This window comes from Sylvia atricapilla, chromosome 4, assembly GCF_009819655.1.
Source record: "Sylvia atricapilla isolate bSylAtr1 chromosome 4, bSylAtr1.pri, whole genome shotgun sequence".
Taxonomy (NCBI): Eukaryota; Metazoa; Chordata; class Aves; order Passeriformes; family Sylviidae; genus Sylvia; species Sylvia atricapilla.
Window position 1 is genome coordinate 14694897 of NC_089143.1, and position 24401 is coordinate 14719297.

Consider the following 24401-nt stretch of genomic DNA (forward strand, 5'->3'; position numbering starts at 1 on the left):
AATTTTTTTTTTTTTAATTTATTTTGTCTTTGTGACAGTCTGTAGGTTGTATTTTATGAAAAAATGACAACTTCAAAAACACGGATACATAACTAGAGGAATGTACCTTTACTACTCCTCTTGAAACTAAAAAATTTACAGCCCAAAGTGTGGAAACACAGACCAAAAAGACTTAATTTACTAATTCCAGTCTCCATAAGGCCTCTGCAGCACAAGTGATGATCGTGCAACTCAAATGTGTGTTTCAGGAATCTGTAACATTTCTTGCTGCAAGCTTCTGGGAAAGAATCAACTTTTTCTGGTAAGGAGTTCTTCTTCTATTAGCTAAATGATTCTGAGTTATTTGAAACTATAAATATTTGTCCAAATGTTTACATGACTGAAAAATATTAGGTAAATTCCATCCAAACAATGAAGCAACTTCCAGCAATGTGTAACAAAAATAGTGCCTCCCTTACATTTTTACTTCAGTAAATGTCTAAAAGTGATCCCATAATCAGGAATCACAAGGAGAAATGAAAGACACTGGGAGGATGGCAACATTTGGAACAAAAACTCTTTTACCATAATGTAGATAACATATGTGTAGGAAGATAAACTGTACTCAGTTTCATTTCTCAGGGATGTTCTCACTTATCTATTATTCTCAAAGCTTCCAAATTATTTCTTGCTTTAGAAAAACAAAACTATTTTTAGAGAATTTCTGAACTCTGGATAAATATTTTTAAATAACACTTGGAAAGCCTACTAGAATGAAAATGCCTCTTTGTCCCCCACTTAGTCTAACTGGCTCTATCAAATATTTCCCATTTTATTGAAAACACTTCCATAAACTGAGAAAACAAGATCCTGAAAATGATTATATTTAAAGTAAGCCACAATACTGATCTAATAGGATGTTCTTTGAAAACGAAAATGCAGTCTTGATCACATTAGCAATCAGTTCTTTCAAAATCATCTATTGTAGAACAGCAAGGATTTAAAACTAAACATCAGATTAAGAACTTTGTCAATGATGCAATTACAAAAGCATGTCCTTACTATTACATGGGTTAAAATTGGAGAACACGAATATGTAGTATGCAGAGAAAACCATCAGAACTGAGTTTTGCTTGTAAACAAAAGTTAACTAAGGAACTATTAGATTAAAAAATACTGTATAGTTATTTTCGCCATATAATGTTTTCTCAATTTTCTACAGAATTAGTGAACAAAGTTGAAGAGTGTTACTCATGCAGCTTACAAGCTATCTCCAAGAGTACTTTTTTGAAGTCAGTGCCTGAAATTTTTGCTGGTTACCGATGAGTAATACATACCCTCACATCTCAAAACAGATCTCTGGCTATCATGAAGCTACAGCACCTTACCTCAGTCCCACATTTTCTGTGGGCTTTTAAATATGTAGGAGGAGTCTGAGAATTGAAATGAAAAACTAACAAAAATATCACAGTCCATGATGTAATATATTAACAATCATGATGTGTGGTACTACTAAGTCCTTCACTATGAGGGTGGTGAGGCACTGGCACATGTTTCCCAGAGAAGCTGTGGATGCCCAGTCCCTGGCAGTGTTCAAGGCCAGGCTGGATGGAGCTCTGAGCAACCTGGTCTAGTGGAACATGTACCTGCTCATGACAGGGATTGGAAATAGGTGATCTTCAAAGCCCCTTCCAACCGAAACCATTCTGTGATTCTATGATTGCTGTAAATGAAGTTTGACACAGGACTAAATAAGATTAAGATCTACACAGTGGAAGCAGTCTCCAAAGATTCGACAGACAACTGCAATCCAGCTCTCTGATTGCAGAAACCAGTACAGGATTTCCACCACTGCTATTTCCCCATGGGCAAATTCCCAGGATGATAGAGAAGGCCAATTCCCACCTCATATTAAGGGCTGGCTTGAGAAGCAGACTTTCACTCTAGAAAATCTGCTCTATTAAATCAGCAGTTGGAAGAATAAGACAAAGAGTCTCATTTATTGGTGGTGTCTATTATTAAATGTGTGGCAAGATCCACATCCTGCCAGTTGTTTCTCATCCTACAAAACTAACCATCATACTTTCTGACCTCACCCTGTTGCAGAGTGATGGGATTTTCCAACGTTGTTGAAGTGCTGACACACAAGGCTAGTAACTCAGTATGTATTTGGCAAAGAGATTGATAAAACAAAACACTCTTGGAAGATAGAGCTCCAGGAAACCACTTCAACAGGCTTAACTTCCCTGACATCTTAGTGACATGATACTGTGCTGAAGCTTTAGATTACTGCCTAAACCTGGCACCTTCTTGAGACTCTAAATTGAGCACAGAATCTAAATTGAGCAATTGTTTATTATTACTTTTAGAGGAAAGGCAGCAGAAAAGTTTTGGTAAGCAAAGTTACCTGGAACAGCTTATGCTGGATAGAAAGTGGTATAAGCAATATTGACTTTGCAATGAATCAACTAAGGAACAGTAAGAAAATTCATTCAAGAAGAGATGGTAACAAAAAAGAAGACAAAAATGAAGGGCCTGGAAAAATAATGAAGTAGCCAAAGCAAAGTGAGGAGTTTTCAGTGAGGACTCAGGGAAAAATTCTATCCCTTTAAAACACCAATTGTGTTCTGTGTAGCACCCAGAAGTTTCTTGTTCAAGTCTCTCAGTCCAGTCATACTTGATTTATGAGATCAAGCAGTTTGCTATGGAATTCCCCTCAAATTTCTTTTAAGGGTTGTTAAAGCTATCACCTCTCTTACAGCATGTTTGAAAATGAAGCCACAAAACTATCTGATAAAGCACGCTATAAATCCACAAAACTAGATCACAAATATAACTATAATGGCCAATAAAAGTAATTTGTATTTAAAAAAAAAAAAATCAAACCAGAAAACAACAAAGAAAACAATAAACACACTAAGAATACCCCTTCCAACCTTCACAGAACATCTCCATAAAGTTAAGTTGCTCTAGACTAGTGGAATGTGTTCCTCATGGCGGGGGGCTGGAATTAGGAGTGATCTTTGAGGTCCTTTTCAGCTCAACCATTCCATGAGTTTATTATCCTGTACTTCAAGCGTCCTAAGATGTCCAAAACAACATGACATCAAAGTGTAAGAAATCATATTGTCAATAATTGGTAACATTCAAAACAGGGTATAAATTTGGACCTGGCTGAAAATACATCAAGTGCTAATTTTGCAAAAGTCAAGCTGATTTGGTCTGAATTTGCACGCTTTCCTTGCAGTCCTTTGGAAGGGACGCAAGAATAAAAGCTTAAACCTTGCCCTGATGTAAATTCAATAGCTTGTTTTAAAATATTGTTACTTAAATACAAACTTTGGTTATCTCCCAAAGGCACAAAGTGTGCACGAAGTGTTAAGTCCAGTTCAAGCTGTTGAAGGATCCCAGTATGAGACAATTGAGAACTGGAGACAGGTTTCTGTTAAAAGCATTTGTGTGCAGGTAGGCTACTTTGTTCACTAAGTCACCTGCAGCTTTTCACATGAACAAAATATTACACTCAGAAATAGCCTGAGGATATCAGCCTGTCATTAGCACAGCTTTGGAGCTGCAGGGCAGAGCACAGCTCTTCACCCCCAGACACAGCAAAGTCCCACCCATGAACCAGAACAATAGATGAACAGGAGAAACGTTGAAGGATGCTGTTCAATTAAAATAGACTTCACCTTGCCCAACTGGAATATGACCTGGCAAGCCAGCAATATCACTTCCAGCCATGTCTGACTGCACTCAGAACCATTCTTCCCCTCTGCAATACTCACTGTATATACTTTGTGTAGAAAGGGGAGAAAGGGGAGGCAGTCACAACAAACTGAATTAGTGTCACTGGTGTTTTACTGAAAGTGGCTCACCAAACATTGGACAATCCCTCTCTAGGAAGTCAAATTCAACTCAGACTACAAATTCAGCACAGCAACAGCTGTGCTGCATGTACTGTTGCCATGAGTACATGCATGTTAGCATGTCTGAGAGACATTATGGAATAAAAAGTAATGCAATCTCTAATGCAAGCTGAGAAACTGAAAGGAAAATTTGGGTCTATTACACAACCTCAAAACTGAAAGTCTCTAGTTGTGACACAGGAGAAGAAAAACATAGCAATAAACATTGAGGGAAAATCGAAGACATAAATTTTACTTACTTTTTTTGGGGACATTCTCCCATCCGGGCACCTATAATTAGCAAGGATACACTTGCTTTGAAGCTCTGCCTTGGTTCACTTTGAGGCAATCCAATTCCAACATGGCTACAGAGATTTTGGAATACTGAGCTTCCCTTTAATAGACAGCCTTTGCAATTAAGAGATCCTGCTGGATTTGTTCTGCAAAGTATGTAATTGGCACTTTTGCTGATGCACTTCATTTCAACTAATTGTAAACATTTTTCTTTATTTTGTTTACCTCTCCTTTGAGTGAAAAGATATGCATATTTCTCCTCTTAATGCTATGAAGTGAATCAGATGAGCATGTTTACTGACATCTTGCAACCTGCTTTTAAGAGTAGCTCAGTATTAAGCTAGGAGGAAGGAGAGGAGAGAAGTGGTCTTCCTTCCTGGGGGAACTCCTTTGACCAGGACTTTAGAACCAAAGGCTAACCCCGATTGGCTTTGCTGGGTTAAGGACAGGGTGGCACAGGACTTTGGCTAGAGCTGAGATTGTGCCAATCAAATGTCAATATACTCAACCATGACAGATAAGGCTGCTCCTTCACTCAGTACTGAGCAATCAAGGTTCAGGTCAAGGAAATATCAGTAATCTACAAAGATAAAATGCACTGGAGAGACAGGAAATCGGGGACAAAATGTCTGCTCATTCTCTTCTGGCTGCAATTTCTATCATGTCCCTGTATGTCAAGCCAAACCCACTCTCAGTGTCACTCTTACCAGATCCCTCAATTTAAATTAAGCAGAAATCCTTAATAGAGATCACAGATAAATCAATATGCTCTTAAACCCTGGACTGGTATTTTAAGTCTTCCAGAATCATAGAATCATCAAATGGTCTGGGTCGGAAGGGACTTTAGAGATCATCTAATTTCAACATCCCTATCATGGGCAGAGATGCCACTCCCTAAATGACGTTGCTAAGGGCATCATCCAACTTGGTCTTGAATAGCTCCTGAGAGAAGGCATCAGATAGACTGCTAAAAATATTTACATCTAGTTCTTTCTCTCCACCTTCCCTTAATACTCTCTTTAGACTGGGTCCATCCTTTCAATTTTTAAAAGGCACTGGCTCTATCTCTTTGTCCTTATTTCTTACATAATCAACAGCAGCAACGTATCAAACCATAAATCCAGGCAATGTAAGGGAAGCCAATTTCATTTTAATTCAGAACCAATTTCATTCACTCACACCCTTATATTCACATACTCATAAACTGAATGTGCATGCCCAAGTAGTTTGCACAAAATTCAGGTGGTAGACTCCTGAAACCAGGTCTGTCTAGGACTCCTTGTGACAACACAGAGAAAAAGGGACACTAGCTATAATGTCAGCAAGAACAGGCGCACTCTGGGAGGTAGGGCTCCTGGGGGGGACCTGTCAGAGTTAAACCTGACAGGATTCTTTACTTTATCCTGTAGGTTAAGTGAGAGAACTGCATAGAAGCGGGAACAGGCATGATTACATAACTGCAGAGCTGGGACGCTGCCAGCTGGGAACAGAAGCCCTAACACCCCCTGTGGGCAGAATGCCGAACATCACAGGACATCTACATCCCACTGTAACTTCCTTCAACCCTGGACCTGGCTGGCACCAGCGGGCTACAGCTGCTGATTTCTTTGCAGCAACATTACTTAACCTAAAGGAATAGTTAAATGCATTTTATTCACCTACAAGTGGCATTTCTTCCCTTCAGCTTACAGAAGTGGTATGTAGTTTGGGCTTTTTTCTTGGAACTCCTCAACATTCTCTAGAGATCCCTATGTCATTTTGCCTCTCTCTTGCTCTTCTTACTGCTTTAAAATGTGATCTATGGTGAAGTTTTCCTTCCCCTCACCTGTATGGGCTATTAGCTACCATTCCTCTATGGCACAGACTAAGAGAGCTCTTCCCCTAAACCAGCTTGTGAAGCAAGAAATTAAGATTATATCCACAACTCCAAGAGGAACAGCTAGTTCCAGACAGCATGAGAGATCTCAGATGTTACTGGTGCAGTAGGTAACAAGACACATGAACTAATTCTGCCTACAGAGATTAAATACAGGCCACATACCAAGGAATTTCTGTGCTTACAGAGATGGCTTTCCCATTTTACAAATGGGGCTTGAGGCATTTTTTTAGGTAGGCTTTATCAAAGTCCCCCACAAAGAGATCAAAATCTTCAGAATTTCACTTAAAAAGTTACTTAAAAATGGTATATTTCAAAACAAGAGGCTAAGTTTAGTATTCAATTAGTATTCAATTGCCAAATAGCAATTTAAAAAGATTTATTTTTAAAGCACAGAATGGAAACTTGGTCTTCTTCACAAATACAAGGTACACTCACTGTTCCGAAGAAAGATCATGCATTATGCAGCATTGTTCATTCGAAGAGCTCAGTTTTAAGTCAGTTAAGAATGACAGCTAGTAGGGAAGAAGAAAACATTTCAGATTTCTAAATGCTGTTTCTAGTTTCTACTGCTTAGCACTACATCATGCCTACAGTAATATATAAATAACAAGTAACATGATCATGCTGAAGGCTATGCACAACTTCCAATGCTAAATCAGAATAAAAAATATATATACTCTCTGTTGAAATGTTTCATTACAAAAAAAATACAGAACGAGAAGACAGGCTCTCAGGAACAAATCCACAGAAACTAGGCAGACTGAGACATGCAAATATTTGACAAATCATGCACTGCACACACACATTGCACTGAGGACTAAAGAACTGCATAGATTGAAATGCCGTGTTACCAAGGACAGATGTTATCCAAAGAGCTTTTAAAACTATGCATTTCATTAACAGTGGCTAAATTTTGTTGTGTAACTAGCCCTACAATGATTTGCAATCTTACATTTTGGTTCTACAGGAAACATTCATACCCATTACTAGAACACAAAGTCTGAGAAGCAAAGAATTAGGCCCCAAGTTTTGTTTGTTTTATAAACAACTTTATTTTATCTTCATAACAGTATTTGGGACTGAACATCCTTGCTACAAAAACTTCAGTTAGTATTTCTTTTTCTCCTCACCTATTAAAAGTGGCAAATAGAAAAGCTTTCAAATCTTTAGCTGGTACCCAATCATGTGCCAGACAAAAAAAGAGTCAATAAAGGTACTCTAGAACACAATCTTAGCTGAGAAGCAATACAGAATTCCAACTTGATTCAGCTGCTTGAGGAGGTATAGGATCCATCATCTCAGCAGCCTGAAGCCAGATTATTTTCTAACTAGTTAGATGACCTTTCAAATATATCACTCCACATCACTCCCAGTCCCAGGGACAGCACTGATAATGCCCCTACTTATTATAGCAGCCAGGATGAGTTTGAACCTGCTTTCAGTATTTTCTTTTCATTCTTCAATACAGAAATTCTTTGTGCCCTTAAAAACAGTATTTACAGCTCGGTCCTATCTCTCTACTATTACCAAAGCCTTGTTTCAAGGATCCAGACTTGTCTCATGTTCTTCAGTTTCATCAGGTAGTTCTTCAGCAGATGCATCACAGACATTGTCCTGGCCATCTGCAGGCTGATTTGGCTCATCAGGTTCCCCAGCTGCAATCTGAGTTGTTTCTTCTTCCTCTTCCTCCTCAACTTCTCCATCATCCTCTACATCCATCTCAAACACCCTGATATGGCGGAGGTTTGAACTTAGCTATAGAGGCAGTAAGAAGTTCCTGTTAATGACTAATTAAGTAAAAACACCAATAGCATTTTAATTGTTTGCCAGTAGCTTTAGAAATAACCTTTATCTTTGAAATGGAGGTTTCAAGGGAATTAGCAACTTTTTTATTGCTCTACAAGCTGCGAGGTAAAGCAAGCAGATCTATAACCTTCTGTTACAGTTTTTCTGCACTGTGCTGTTAGATAGGTATGACTGTATCCTGACACACTAACAGCAGATTATGAAAAAATAATCTACTTGTTTAAAAGAAAAATTGGTAACTTTTAGGTTACCACTTCAGTCAGCACACTTCCTTTAATAGACAGGTTTTTTCATAGATACTGCACTTACCACACAAGAAACTTTCCTAATGCCATTTACAGAAACATATTGAGCTTTCATATTCTCCAGCACTCTCCACTGACTCTCCAAGAAGACAGTACGTGTGGGTATCTCACCACTTCGCTCATCCAGCCTGCACACAGCAAGGAAAAAAGCACAAAGCTGGTTCACAAGCAACAACTGCAGTTCTAAGAAAAACCTCCAGTTTCTTATGTCTAAATTTCATCACTGCAACAGGCCAATAGGCCTCTGAAACCATCATAATACCACTACAATAGTCTAGAGCAGGAGATCCAACTGTAGAGACACAGCATGTCCCATCCAAGTTAACAGAAGTGGTCACCCTTCCTGGGGGAACTCCTCTTAACAGGACTTTAGAACCAAAGGCTAACACTGATTGGGTTAAGGACACGGTGGCACAGGACTTTGGCTAGAGCTGAGATTGTGCCAATTGTAAAAACATCACAGCAGGTGAGAAGGGAGTTGTTAAGTCTAAGTCTTCCCACAAGAAATAGCTATAGCAGGATGTGGGTGGCTTTTCTCCAAACCTCTCCTCTGCACAAAGAGGAGTTTCTGAATACAATCCTGAATGTAGTGCCTTCCCTTACACAGAACTTAGGCCTCCATGACCTTTCAAATATGCATCACTACCCCACCTCTCACAGCAGCCAGGATTAGTTTGAACTTGCTCTTAATGTTTTCTGTTCATTCTTCAACACACAGTATCTTTGTGGCATAAAAAAGTTAATTTACAGTTTAGTGTGGCTATTTATTTTGAAATAAAAATGCATTTTAAGCAAACCACCAGAGAAGAATGGGAGGAAAGTAAATGCAAGGGACACACAGCAACTAAAGGATTGGATTCACTGCTTGAACTACATTGGCCTTTGTGCGTGTGTCCACTTTCACCTGATGCTCTCCTCTACCTGCCAGTGCAGGCAGCAGTACCAGTTCTTACGTTTTAAGGTTAAGCTGACAATATTTGTAAGGGTGACTGGCAGGGAAAGATCAAGAAATGCCTGTGTATCCTTATTACAAGGCAGAGGTATATGAGCATATAGGCTGCAAACATCTGAAATTGAAGTATTCTGACCAGCAAAGTTAGCACCTTCTAGAGAAATGAAGTTTTCTGATTCTACAAGGTGTCTTCAGCTGATCTTTCCATTTCATGACAGCCAGGTACAGAAGTAGTATCAGTATCAAAAAACCCAAACCCAACCTCCCAAAAACCACAAAACAAACTATTTAGAAAGCTTTCATCTCCCCAGTCCTACTCTCCTGGCACAAAAAGAGTTTCTGTCTTTTAAATATTTACACACACACAAGCTGCACACAATTACAGTATTTTCTTAATTTGCTTTTCAGTTCTACATTTTCACATTTGCTTAGGTTTTTCAATACCTTTCCATAGAATCCCAGATGCATTTCCTATCTTGATCCTCATCTGTATATACTGAAGACAAAGGCAGCTGAGCCAAGACTCTCTCCTTCCCCTCTTGTTGCACACTCTCTTTCAGAACTACAGTTACAGTTTCATCATCATAGAAGTGAGCATCCAAACAACTGTAGCACCTATAGGAAAATAATTTAGAAAGCATTATGTAATAAAAGAGAATACAGAACTAAACTATTTTAAAGTTGCACAGCACTCATGTTAAAAAGTATTTAGTACTTAACAATGAGCTTTACTGTAAGCAACTCACAAAAAACCCTTACTACCAACTTTCACATTTCAGATGAAACATAAGAAACGGTAAACATAAAACCCAAAGAAAATTTAGAAATACAGCTGAAGGTACTGAGGGCAAATCACATCTGGCTTTTCTAGATGAAAAGGACGAGTATCATATGCCTTGTAAGATGGCTACATTCAGGCATACCAAATCTCATCTTACTTAAAGAATATCACAGAGATAAACAATACTTGTTTCCAGCTAGATTTGTTTCTTGCACATGTGTCAAAGCTTTAGTTTTCAACTGGAAAACTAAAATTTATTTGACCTTGAGATGAAGTGCCAAGTAAGATTTGCACAACTCTGCAGCTTTAGGCACCTGTGCCATTTCTCAGACCCTCCTTCACCGAGGTGAGTTAACTTCAAAGGTAACAATGCAAGAAAACCCCTAAGAAATATCATCTTTAATTCAGCAATCTGCAAGAAAAATCAAATATACTGACCTGGAGTCTGAGCTCTCATTTATACTGTTATTCAAGAAGTTTCCAAACTCTACTGCAACAATCCCATTACTGACAGACCTAGAACAACAGAGTTAATTATTTCAGTGACAGAAACCTTTCCCTTCACTAAGAATCCAAAATCTCTAACGGCAACTGTGGTACAGGATGCTGTAAAAGCCTATCCAACCTTAGCACAATACATGGCTACATGCCAAAACTATGTGATTGGTGGATAGGAGCTTTTTCAAATTCTTCTGCTTCTCAGAAAAATGTGACTAATGGAGTCAAATGGAAAACTACATCTGGCTTATGGGATGCAGCTCTTTGCTGAATTCCTTGCTCAATTATCCTCGTCTCAAGTTCATTATGTTACTTGTCAATCCACAGCAAAAGTGGTTAGATTGTTTTGGGTGTCAATGAAGGAGGAACTAGAAGTCACCACAGGGCAGGAATTCTGCCATCAGCAACTATCAACTGGAAACACAAAAGATAGTTCACCACATGCTTTCCTTAGCTGTGAAAGTGCTTTACAAATTCCCACTCCAACACAGTCTCACCCAATTCACTGTCTCCTCAAAGTAAATGATAGATTATAAAAATTAATATTTTACAAAGGAGTTTTTGTCATTTTTAAACCTAGCTTATTTCAGCCATCTCATTGATAGAACACAGCTTGAACAGTTGTATCAGCACACCCATGCTGTGAGAAATCACATCGAGGTACACGCATCAATACCCTAAAAGAGATGCATTTATTTGATGCACTTGTGAGTGCAGTCCCCATATTTCCAAAGTATTAAATTACACACTGAAAGACATTAATCAAAGAATACTATTTGCAGTAAGACAAAGCAACACTGGAAGAGTAAATCTCTAATTTTTCAGAAGTTTGCACAGATAAATAATTCTGTGAGCAGCAATCTAATGGAGTCTGATTTTTTCCTTATCCCAGAATCATCTTGTGTCTGGAGATCAGATTTTCTGAGTCTAATACAAAACACACTTCTGCTGCAGTTTCATGCTGCACTTCTAAATGTACTCCTCATTTTCTCTAGTACCCAAGAAAGATTGTATTCATCCTGCTCCTTCCTTATTTTTACAAATAGATTTAAATTTTAACTGCCTCTGTACAAATGTGGCAAAGCTCATACACCACTTTTTCCCCTTTCTGTCTTACCTGGAAATATCAGTATGTCTCCTCAAAATGTGTATTTTAGAAATAGAGTTTTCTAACATGGTGAAGAGAACATAATGTAAATTAGATGTTTTGTCGTTCCACCTGCAATGTGGGGAAGAAATGAAAATTTAGATCAAGTTTTAATAACCAGTAAACTACATGGAACAAGGAATAGCAGCATACTTACAGAAACGGCAATTTAAATAACTGAGGTGTGGAATCTTCACTGTAAAGGAAAGACAAAACAGTTTATAAAATGCTTCTCATGCATGAGTTTTAGTTGCACATCTCTTTAACTGCTTTTAGTAAAGAAATACCTTTGAGAAATTTTGTAGAGAGACATGCAGACTGCTTGATGCACTGACTTTCCAATCACATCCTAACAAACAAAATAAAAATAGACCATAAAAGTCCAGCAATTATTCATAATTACACGTTTTTAAGTTAAACCAACTAGCAACCTCTGAGTACATCTGAAAGAAAACTCCACCAATATTTATCCTGGAATAAACACCCCTAATGCAACCCCTACTGTCACTTCATACACTTGTTTCATGTTTCTCCATATTACACTAATGTATTGCCAGCTAACACAGTGATCTGGTACACAGCACACACACACACATAATTAACATTAAAACCAGATTCCAAAATCATGTGAACAGAATATGTTAAAGAAAAAAAATCTCCCACTGTGCTTTCCCTGACAAAGGCTTGAGATATCCCAGCAGTGAAGTGGGACTATATCCAAGTTGTAGGCACTCAAAAGCAAAGATTAAAGCTTCAGGCCCTGCTAGGCATGACTGCTACCTTCAGTTGACAAATATCCCTAAAAATATGTTAATATTTGTAAAAACTGAACTTACTGCTGGCTTTTGTAAACACTGATCAATGATCCCTTCCATTTGCCTTTTGACAAAATGCAGTGATTTCTCAGGATAGTAAGGAAACAGAAGGGGGCTTTCTGTAAGCAGACAAAGTTAGTTTTAAAAATGCTTGTATCCCTATAAAAACATATTACATACCTAAACCCAGATTTTCTAAAGATTCTTTTCCAAACAAAAATGCTATCATTTTCCCCCTTTTATTGACTTAAACAGGCAGAAAAAGGCAACTCTGACAAGTTGTATTATACCCAGCTTATGCTGTCAAGGTTTTATAGTCTTCGGTTTCTAAAGTTAAACTAGAATAATTGTCACCATCTGCTCATTATAGTCTCTTACTTCTTTTTCACCACTAATTAACAAAATAGTCTCAGACTCCAGTGAAAGAGAACAATTTAGGACACTTCCCCCAGGTACAACCTAAGCATAACTATTACTTTCTTTAACTGGAATTAAGATGTCCTAAAATAGACCTCTTCTGGGATTCCTTCCAAGCCAACTGAGACTGCTAAAGAAAAGATGGGCAACTCTCAATACCCAGCAAATGATAATTGACTGGGTAAGCAGCTACAAAAACCCTGTGCAAAATAAGAAGGCCCATTTATTTCCTTCCATTCAGATGAAGATGGATGAGTAACACTACAGAACTCATAACCATGAAAAAAGATAAGTCTTCTACATTTGTTACATTCTACATATATCTTGCATTCACTTTTTTTTTGTGAAAGCACATTACCTTTAAGATGAGTACTATCTTTAAGAAAGTTAAACCACTGGTTTCCCTCTGTATTAGGTGGTGATACAAGGTCATCATCTTCATCTTTTAAGTACTAAAAAAGAAACACACATTTTTAAGACTGCAATTTAAGAATAGGGAACATCAGAATTCACCTTCACTATTGGCCCTAGTGAGTATATGACACATTTCTTGTCAAATTAATGTGCATAGTTTTAAAACTAAATATTCCACCCCATCTAGACACAATAAGAAAAATCAACTATTGTTTAAGATAATGGTGATATTTCCCTACGAAACTCATTTTTAAATCAAGTATGAACACAAATGTTTTGAAATGCAGTGATTAATGCCATAGAGACAATAAACATATCAGTTTTACTAAAGCTGGCTTTTAGAGTTTTACTACTGCTGCAAAATATTTTTGTCTTTTCCTAAAAATACAGCACGTGTGAAGTGAAACTACAAGGTTTTAAACCCTCACCAATATAGTAAGGGGAAACAATTAACTCTCTTTTACCATTACTGTATGTGCAACACAGAGCAAAAGGGCCAGGGAAGAAAAGTGGGCACAGCTTTAAAAGCTTCTCTATGTAAGGATTTTCAGTTAATCTTTTTGCATTTATTTCTAAGTTCTTTACCTGGCCAACTCTCTCCACATTGAAGTATTTTCCTTTACGATTGTAAAGTTCTGGTGCCTAAAAAAATAATGCAAACAAACCCATGACTTAAACACAAAAATACAGAGAAGGAGTAAACAAAAAGATGATCAAATTCTTTTATTCTAAGATTTTTCAGATTTGGCTATTGTCAGCAAAAATGCAGTCAAGTCACATACTTTGAAAACTAGTATCACTGACCTCATTGAAGTGCTCAGTAAGAAAATCGGCAACAAACGTGATATCTTTTTGAGTCATCTAGGAGGAAAAAAACGGTAAGAAATACATTTCAATGAGCACAGAACACACATTCTATAGGCTGCACACACACAGCTCCCTCAGCATGTCCTCACAGGGCAAATGTTCTAGCCTCCAACCCACTTGTGAGTGTCTGCTGAACTCATCCCAGACCATTCTTGTCTTGTACAGGACGGTCCCAAACCACAGATGCAACTGACAAGTGCTAAATAAGGACAACAACTCCTTCCCTGACCTCCTGGCCATGCTCTCATTACTACAGTCCTTGTCAGGACACACAGCTGGCTCATGCCCAGCATTCATCCAGTGATTCCCACATCCTCTCAGCAGAGCTGACATCTTCACAGCCACATGGGCTCTAGCAGTGCACGCACAGGGGGTTAACCCACCACAACAGAACCTTGCATTTTGTCCTTCATGAACTGCAGGAGGTCCCTACCTGTCCATTCCTTCAGATTATCTATTTCTGGAAGGCACCGCTGCCCTCAAGTAAAGGCAGCATGATGGAGGCTGCAAATTTGATGCAGGTTTTATTATACTACTGTGTTATTATATATTCCCTCTCCACTACTGGGGCATTGATAAAGACATTAAAATTTCACTCTGGTTGACTTCATCATTTAGGGCAAATAAAGAGCTGCTATACAGAGGCCTTGCATACCCAGCGTACTAAATACAGTAGTGTTAGCAAAGAAAACAGGAAAAGTAATTCATGCATGATAGCATATTAATGTGAATGTGCAGGCATCGATTTTCTAAAACAAATGGCACAGACACTACCCTTTAAGTTCTGGAACAAAAAGAAACCTTTTAATTCTGCTTTTAAGATGAGCAGACTATAGAGGATATCATCATTTATCAAAGATGTTACTACTACCTTGTTCAGCTCTGGAAGTACATGATCTTCTGACATCCTCAACATGGCTGAGGGAAAAATTATATTCTTATTGTATTAATCCCATTTTCCTAATATTCTTAAGTTTTCAAGTGTATATAATAAGATGCTGCTGTTAAAAAAGATTACTTCATTAGAACCTGCAAAAGAGCCTGGAATGAAAAATTACAAATCAAGACTGAAATTAAGTCTCTCTGGTCTCACTAGCTTACATTACAAATCTTGAAGAATTTTTATAGTTATTCTTTTCCAACTGCATTCTACCCTGTACAAGGCTGAAACAAAATTATTATGAAAAGGGCTCATAAGAATTTTTTCATGTCCATACTTGGAGTACTAAAATGGATAAATGCAAAATACATTAAAACTGTCATGCTCAGAAAAATGTGTTGAAGAGAATTGCACAGGATTAATTTTAAATCTGCAAGGCTTGGATAAAGTTCTCTGTTTAGTCTGAAACCAAACTAACAGTGAACATAACATTATGATGGAGAACTTTGATAGCTCTGCTTTCTGCAATTTTCAAAATCAGAACTATTATATTCCTGCTAGTAAGTGCTAACGCTGCATATCTGGTGCTTTTACAACATGTGATAATACCACTTAGTTTTTGTAAAGTAGTTTTAAAAAGATCAAATAGAAGTTATAAACTTATTCATAAATACTTTATAAAAACAAGCAGGCTAAAATACAGTCGTTTTCACTTCCTTCTAACATTTTCTCTGCAGCTACCTAGACACAACTGAAGGCAGCTACTAAGTGCATGTGGACATTCAGAGACTGTCTACATCCGTGCAGAACCTTACAAGTAACTAGGCTGTCACAGAAGAAAACAGCAAGTAACAGAATAAAAGAGAATTAAGCTATACTTCAAATTTGGTGCAGACAAAAAGTCCCCTTATTTTTCTCCAAATCAAGACCAGTAAATTGCTCATGAAGCAGAAAACAGTTTGGAGCAGCATTACACATCAAGTATATACAATACCCACTCTACATATGCTAAATTTAATTGAGAACTATTGAATTTATAATCTGTTTTTAATATTATTATTGCTCTTGCATCATCAGCTATATCCCTTTACAGATCAAAAATTTTCTGTGATAGAAAAAAATAGATGGTTATTATTAAGATTGCCCTAGTTACTTGCCTGCACTTTAGTGGTTACAGTATAAAACAGATATTGGATGATTACTATGTGACCAATCTTACCAACATAGAGCCATCGAAAAAATGCCTTGAAGTTTTTCATACTACTGTCGATCACTCTAATCAAGAAACAAGAAAAGAAATTACAAAATCTGACTGTCACAAGCTGCTCCAGGCTTAAGTCCCCATCTTTACCACAGAAAGGCCTGCAGGCACTAAGTTTTTTTCAAAATGCCCAATGCAACATTTCAAGTAAGACTATTCACGTGGTATGAGTCTGACATGCAGTGAGACAAGATGAATGCTCACCAACAGAGGAGTCTCACTCCCCCAACCTCCTCACTTCCTAGCCCACTAATCTCCTCCAAGACTGAATAGAAATGTCTTTTCAACTGTCCAGACTCTATACTTACTGAAGCAGCTCGTTTGCCTTCAGGATGAAAGAACCAACAGCAGTAATAGCCTCTGTAAAAAAAGTTAACCATTATTATTAAGCTTTCACAAGTGAAATCAGAGCAGGTAGGCAGCACACACACACTACTGTACCGTCAATTTCAGATGCATCTAATCCCAGAGACTCGTATTTTTGTTTCCATAAAGCCATTCCTTTCAATTCACTCAAGTGGTATAAAAGTGCCTCAGAGCCGCTAGGAAGCCAGAGGAAAGAAGTACAATTTTTAATTCATCCTCTGGAAATTCAGTGCTCTGCTGCATGCTACATTTTTATCATTTAATGCACAAGGTAATCTGACATGAACAAGGATAAGGTATCACTTCAAAGAAAAGCAGATATTGTCTCAATGACACATAAAGTTAATGTGAATGTTTTGCACAGATCCTATAAAACACATCAGCCAGCAATTTACAGGTGCTGTATCATTGAGAGTGTTCAAAATAATTCAATAGTTCTCTACTAATGCAAAAGTAAAATAATACATTTTGCCATGATCACAGTCTCCGTACCAGCACACCTGCATAGAAAGCACCACCAACACAGCATATTGTCTTTTAGCAAAGCATATAATATGCCATTTCATCTATAATTCATTGGACATTCTGTGACTTACCTCTGCAAATGACTTATAACCAACTTTTGTATACTGGAATAGGAAGACTCTATGGACTGACCAAGTTTTTTTAAACCCTGTTAACAAAGAAATACAATCATATAATAATGTTCTGTTAACATAAAAATGATTAAAAGATATTGAAATAGATTAGTTTATTATGTTTAAAAACATGTTAACATACCTTTACTGTCAGCTGGTTCATTAGCAATGCCTGAAGTTCCAGACTGAAGAAGATGGGGAGAGAACCAAATAGGCATTTAATTTTGTGTTTCAACATCAAGTGCAAAGGCATACTCAGATAAAACAACAGTAACTACCTTGCTTTGCCCCATAACAACAGCTGCATAAACTCATCCTGAACAGAAGTGGTTGTATTCTTTTCCTGTCAGTCAAAATGATTGAAATAAGATTGGTGAAGAGATTAAATCCAGGCTACCAAATTATCTCACAAACATTCCATATAAAGTATTTTGAAGAACTCACCCATACCTTTGAATGTTAAAAACAGACTACTGATCACTGAAATTTTTCTAGTATTTCAAGTTATTTTCAACTGCATTACCTAATAAAAGTTCTAACCAGTCGGCCATCACCAAGAATCTACTTAAAAAAATAAATAAATTACATGATTCATTAACTTCTGGCCATGGTCAATGAACACAAAATTTAAGCAAATTCAATAGCATCTTAAAGATGGATAATTATATGTGCTCTGTTGAACTAGCCTTTAAGTGTTGTTACTGAACATTGACAGCAATCAGTTTATCAATGACTTAAATACAAAGATCACAACCTTAAAGAGAAAGCAACTGATCAATAGCTGGGCAAGCTGAAAGCTATGAATTTTTAAAAAATCAGAATAAATAAAAGTATCACAATACAATTACGCTTGATTGAACACAGGTACCTTCAGCATCAGAGCACTTGACAAACAATAACTTCCAGGCTATATCTGAACTTATGAGACTGTTATCTGGAGGCATCATGCTTGAACATTAAGATATGCAGGAGACTAACAAGAACAACAGAACTACCGTAAAAAGTGTTTTCCCAAAAGGATGGTTAATCCTACAGTACCTGTACAAACTTCGTTAGTCGTGAGTCCATCTGCATCAGTATTTCTTCCCATGCTTCACACATGCATGTCAATGATAGCTTTATATACTGTAATACAGAAACTACTATTAGTATTATTTCTTTTCTCTCCTACAACAACATATTAAAAAAATGGATGTTACAATATAAAGGGAACATATACTGTAGATCTTACATAAAATTTATTATCAAATTCCCGGTTGGAACTCTAAGTTGACTTAAAACGAACTCAAGCGTCCTACTAGAAAACATTTATTTCACTTGCATTAGAATGCCAAAACCTGCAGAACCATGAGACTAGAAGGATGGCGTAACACAACTGTACCTGTAACAGAGTTGAAATGTGAGTAAACTTCCGGGCCATTCGAGTTACCTCAGGTAAGTAACTTGATAACAGACTAGTGTCCAACTATAACAAATGAAAAAAAGCAACAGTTAACAGATGATTTGTCTTTTAACAATATATAGATTACAGAAATAAAAGACTTGAAGGACCAACAGGAATTCTCTTAGTTTTCAGTTCCTTAAGTTTGATTTTATGAAGAAAATACATTTAATTCAAAGAAGTAATAACTATCTTTAATACATTATAAAAACCCCGGTAAGATTCCACATTTTGCAACTCTAGTAATAGTTTTGAGGATGACTGTTCTGGATAGATTGGATAATCAAAAGCATTGCTGTTATGCCTTTGTGTGCAAAACAAAGAAAATTTGAATAATTGTAACTGCAGCTGAATAAATCCACGTTATTCTAAAAGTATTATTTTAAAAGAATGCCTCAGATCACCACTGTCAGTCTCATCAGTGAAACTGCGTGTTAACATCATAAATTCAAAAGCTAGACTGGAGTTAGTTTCAGAATGGCTGAAACTGGTATTTTGTTTTTCTGCAAATAATGGGAAAGCAATGTAGCTACCAGAATGTAATTTTAAAAGCAGTTTTACTTTTAAAAAACATTTTAAAATTAGTTTACTTGCCTGAAAATACGTTATCTCTGCTTCACTGTCTGAAGAGCTCTGTATCTCCGTAATAACTGACAGTGATTTCAAATCACTAGACAAACATAATCCACGACAAGAACCTGCCACCTGAAAGATTCCAGCTTTACAAGTCAATAAAACATTTCATTTCCTCTAAGACATATTTACTGCTCTAACACATTGACATACAAAGACTGTGTTCAATGACATGTAAAAATTAAATGTAATTTTCATCTGCTGCTCAGGAACAAACCCACTCTTTTTATTGTGTATTAACAGTGAACTTTGAAACAAGATGTTAAATTTCCCAGTTACAATGTATTTCCTTCAATAACCAACAACCAAATCAATTAGTTTCTTTAAATTCAGCAGCCCAGTTTCATTTATGTGGAACCATATGTGTATTTTCACACAATTCAGCTGTGGTTTGGTATATTATGAAGAAAAAATATGGAAAGGAACCAAACATACCCCATTTACTGTAGCAATCTTGAACATTCCATAAGCATATATCTCAATAAATCCTGAGCTGCCACCAAGGACAAGAGCATTAAGTCTATACAAATAGAAGAATGTGTTAATAAGCATACTGAAAAAATTTGGATACACACAGATATAAGGCTTAATATTAAATTCCATCCCTTTAATAATGTTCCTCTGAAGAATCACTGCAGAAAAGGAAACGCAGTGTTACCTTCCACATTCAAGAAATTTAAAAACAAACTAACAAATTAGCTTGGATTTTATTGATAAAACCTGCCCCTAACATTTGTATTAAGAGTATCAATTACTACATTAACTGAGAGAATAGGGGAAAAATAGCACAGTTAAGTCACAGAGTCCTTTTTCAATAAAAGTAAGAAGTTTCTAGCAACCTTCCCCTTACCAATACAGGCTGCATAGCACTATTACAAAGCTACTTTAAATTACCCTGATTATATGCAGAGTGAGTTTGTCACACTCACTCAGTGGTACTCCTCAGGACCTCAAAGGCAATGAACATTTGAAATGGATGCAGCAGCAGTAACAGCCACAGAAGAAAGAACAGCATCAGAAACAGAAACCCAGTTCAAAGAATAGTCTGGGACAGACAGGTCTATGTTTTGCTCATTTATTAAGACATATGTGCTACACTGGCTTGGGAAAAACCCAGCAAACACAAGAAAATAAACTGCAATTACTGCCTGTTACATATCTAAATAAATATACATTGAAGCATGTTTCTCTTAAAGCCAACACAGAACTTAGGAAAATGGTATCTTAAAAACTTTTGGTTTGATCAACTGAGTAGATGGAGGGAGCAGAGAGAATTCACAAAGCTGCTACACCACAAACAGCTCACTCTCTCTGAAGTAAGAAAATTCTACTGTAAGAAGAGCTATTGAGTTTTAAAAAGAAGTAACTGGTGATAGACAGAGATGCAAATTTGAATTAAGGAGGGTGGTTCTGAGTGGTGAGACTTTAAGTGAAATGGAAAAAACAAGACACAGATATTAAGTGCCCTTGTTAAAAAAGCAACACAAGGCACTGCACAAAGCCAGTCTCAGTCTGCTAACACTTCCACCAGCTGTCCTTCATGTGTTTCCTAATAACAGATGTTTATGATATATAATTTATTTATAGCATTAATAAATGTATTTATAGTATTTATTATAAAGTAACACTGATACTGCTAGTTTCAGAGCTACTTTTAACTTTAGTTTTATCACATTCATACAAACTCCCAGGAATTCTCTGTACAGAATAAGGATTCACAAATGTCTCCAAGACCAGGTTAAGTAACACATAAATCAGCCTTCAAATGCACCCAAAGAAATCTGCTAAGGAAAAGAAGATACAACACCAACAGCAGCTGCTGATGAAGTGCCTTATAATCCCTCTAAACTAAGGGGAAAAGGTGACTGATGGAAACCTTAATATAGGCCTTGAACTTTATCTTTGTACATAAAAAAAAGACATTCTGTATAATTTCTCTGGGACTTTAAAAACAATTATGAATAATTTAACAGTAAACTCAATTATCCATTATTTTATACCTTTAAAAAAGCAACCAAACAAAAAACCTCAACCAACAACCCACTACCAGAATTTACCTGACATCACCCAGAAGCTTCATAATCTCATCTGACTTTTCTTCACTGAAATACAAAACATGTGATTAAGGCTCATGTACTTTGTCTCAATACTAGAAAACAAAACGAAAAAATAGAGAGCTGTAACATGACAATTTCTTACCTGAAAATTTTTGCAGTGGTACTGTAACTGAAAACAAAATAATTACTGTCATTAACAATGATCAAACATCTATAGAGCATTAAAGATGAATAACCAAAATAACAACATATGACAAATGGTAATTCCTCAAGCTTACTAGTGTAACACTTACTTTTTTGGTAGTGCTGGTAATTTAGGCAAAAGAAGGTTTGATTCATCTTCAGCATTGTAAAAGGAAGTGAGAACACTGAAAAAGATGTAATATTGTCTTTATTACCCAAGATGTAAAAATCAGAGGAGACTTTCTTTACAACTCCAGAGTTAAGAGTATATATTCAATACATTATGTATATCAAAATTACAAATATCAGAGGACAGTCCTTTATGGGACCATTTATCATGTGATCAAATTAATAAAAGAACTGAAAATCTTTTTTTTATTTCCAGTGAATAAAGCTTGTATCTGGTGGTTCAAAGGCCTGTCATCAAATCCTTCATTACCTGTAGTGCAGTTACTATCAGAGCCTTTCTGTTTAAACTCTCTCCAAACCTGCAGTACAACCTATCCACACCTCAAAACAGCTAAAGACACATTGCAGTGAGAGGAAGATCAAAGCATAACACTTAATATCACATCTTAGATATGTCAGAAGAATGAGATTCCCCATAAGAAGCTAAGCCTATCCCCATCAGGAGAAGAATGTTAGTGTGGTTTAAGATACACCCATTTTCTTGCTGTTTTAAGACTGATGCTTACTGGAGGTGAGGGGGGAAATCCTCAAGACAGGAGCTTACATCACCTGCCTCCTTTAAATAAACGTTTTATTTAACCATGTTCTTGCACTGCCATAAGGTGCATATCAGAGCTTTCTTTAAGACAGCAGAATTAGGGACCACAAAAACAAAACAAAAAGGAAAATTTTAGCCAAGTGGTGAAAAAACCCCACAGTTGGATTATACTGGGACTACTGTATTACTTTATGTGACTGCTTGTAACATTGCAAGTATAAATGATCAGTAAGGTGGCATTACATAGCCTGTGATTTACTCCTTTTCAGACTCACCTGTTTTCCTCAGTTACTTCCATCCAATGCATGTATGTAATAGATAAGTTCACAGAGAAGGAGTGCAAGCTTTCAGGTTTTTCCACATCACACAGAATAATCCGCTTGGTATCAGCAAGGCCAAAAGCCAAAACTAGAGAAAGACAAGTAAAATGCATAAATAACCACTGTGAAAAACTCTGTATCTCACACTGACCTAGACCTAAATGTGCTTCTAACACTTCTAACTATAGTTCTGATAAAGTAGAGGCTTCCAATTTTGCAAACCTAAGTTCAATACTATATATAACACTGTCCACCAGAAAGGTTTGGTGGACAAAAAACAAATTAGGAGTTGCTGAGCAACTTTTGCTTTCTTCCTAACTTTCTTCATCCATAATAGCAAATAGCAGGCAGAGCTTTCTGTATTTACTTCCTTAAAATCACAGGTAATCAGCTTAAAAAGAAGTTTCTTAAACTCTCCAGATGCTTCAGAACTCTTATTTTTATTAATAAGGAAAAGGCTTTTTTTTTTCTTCTCTGATCTATAATTAGAGCAATTTTAGCCTACAAAGTTTTGCCTATGCTAAGTAAGCTAAGATGTTCAATCAATCCTGATCAGACAGCTTCTTTCTCTCCCAATAAACTTTGTAGTTCATACTACATACATAAAAATATCCTGCTTAATTAAGAGGCTGAAATTTTGCTATACCCTGAAAAGCAGAATTTAGGACATAAATCTGGCTTACAAATCTATCTTGCAATTGCATTCAACAGTGTCAATCTCTCTATTACTGTGAATGAACCTATATAAAATAAAGCCACCCTTCCCTTCAGACACCGTTTACTTGAAAATTTCCTTCTCAGATGAGAGGTATCATTTATGATTTCCCATGGGGTCTTATCACACCCTATCACCTCATATACTTGACATTACTTTTGCCATCTGGTCTCCAAGCAAGAGCAGTCACTTCTTTTCCTGTATTTTCATTTGGAGGCAAACTCCACACACGTTGAAAGTTTGCAAGCCGATGAAGTAAAACCTACAAAGTGAATGCATTAAAGACAAACTTAAACCACATTCTCTCATTAATAGAAGTCTGTCAATTAGTTCAAGCTGCACAGAGTTTTTTACGAGTTTTTAACTCATATGTCTTAAACACAACCTGCTCCTCTAGCAGAAGATTCACTCCTATGTTCTTTTAGAGGACTGCACACAGTTTACAGCAGTACAGAGAAATAAGCTGACCCTTGCATAAGGATACAAACTCCTAACCAACAGGGGTTACCCATCACCTCTCTGTAGGAGACAGCTCGAAAGCACAAGTCATGCATGCCTTCATGAATGATTACATACTGCACTTCCACGGGAAAAAACCCCAAAAACTAGATTTAATTTAAATAGGAACTTTCACGCACTTTAAAATCCCCCAAACAAGAAACGAGCGCATCATACGTGAAATTCTTTGGAAATGAGAACGCAAAAAATGAAGGAGCAGTAAGTATTAAGACGCTCGATTTTAAAAATTGTTATCCCTGAATGCCTAGCCAGGCTTATGACAAACAAGTCCCGAGTAACAGCAAAGGCATCCGGGCCTGCAGGGAGAGGCAGCGCCCGTCCCTCCCGCGCTGCTCCCCCCGGCAGCCGCACTCACCTCCCCCGCTCGGTTGGCCAGGGCGATGAGGTCCCTTTTGGGGGACCAGGACATGAACACCACCTCCTGCGGCAGCTGCTTCTCGCCCACCTGCCTGAAGGCGGGCATGGCTGCCCGGGACCCGCCGGGATCCGCTCCTGCTTCCGGGGCGGCGCTTCCCGCCGCGGCAACGAGCGGGGCGGGCCTCGGCAGCGGGGCGGCGATCCCGGCGGCGGGGCGGCGATCCCGGGGGCGGGGCGGCGATCCC

The 24401-nt window shown here is 37.3% G+C and overlaps 1 protein-coding gene across 1 annotated transcript; it reads right to left on the reverse strand.

Annotated features, from left to right (window-relative positions):
- Positions 1–7084: 7084 nt before the first annotated feature.
- ANAPC4 (anaphase promoting complex subunit 4) lies at positions 7085–24275 on the reverse strand. The gene is made up of 28 exons (XM_066317151.1): positions 24155–24275; positions 23437–23542; positions 22521–22653; positions 21629–21703; positions 21478–21504; positions 21336–21380; positions 19714–19798; positions 19240–19350; positions 18586–18669; positions 18243–18329; positions 17483–17547; positions 17347–17389; positions 17163–17239; positions 16642–16742; positions 16509–16560; positions 16159–16214; positions 14931–14977; positions 13997–14053; positions 13778–13834; positions 13137–13230; positions 12383–12480; positions 11834–11895; positions 11704–11742; positions 11517–11618; positions 10340–10417; positions 9565–9735; positions 8173–8296; positions 7085–7812 (listed from the first exon to the last, which is right to left on the reverse strand). The coding sequence occupies exons 1-28, from the start codon at positions 24260–24262 to the stop codon at positions 7597–7599; spliced, it is 2400 nt and encodes a 799-aa protein (XP_066173248.1). The 5' UTR covers positions 24263–24275; the 3' UTR covers positions 7085–7596.
- Positions 24276–24401: the final 126 nt, after the last annotated feature.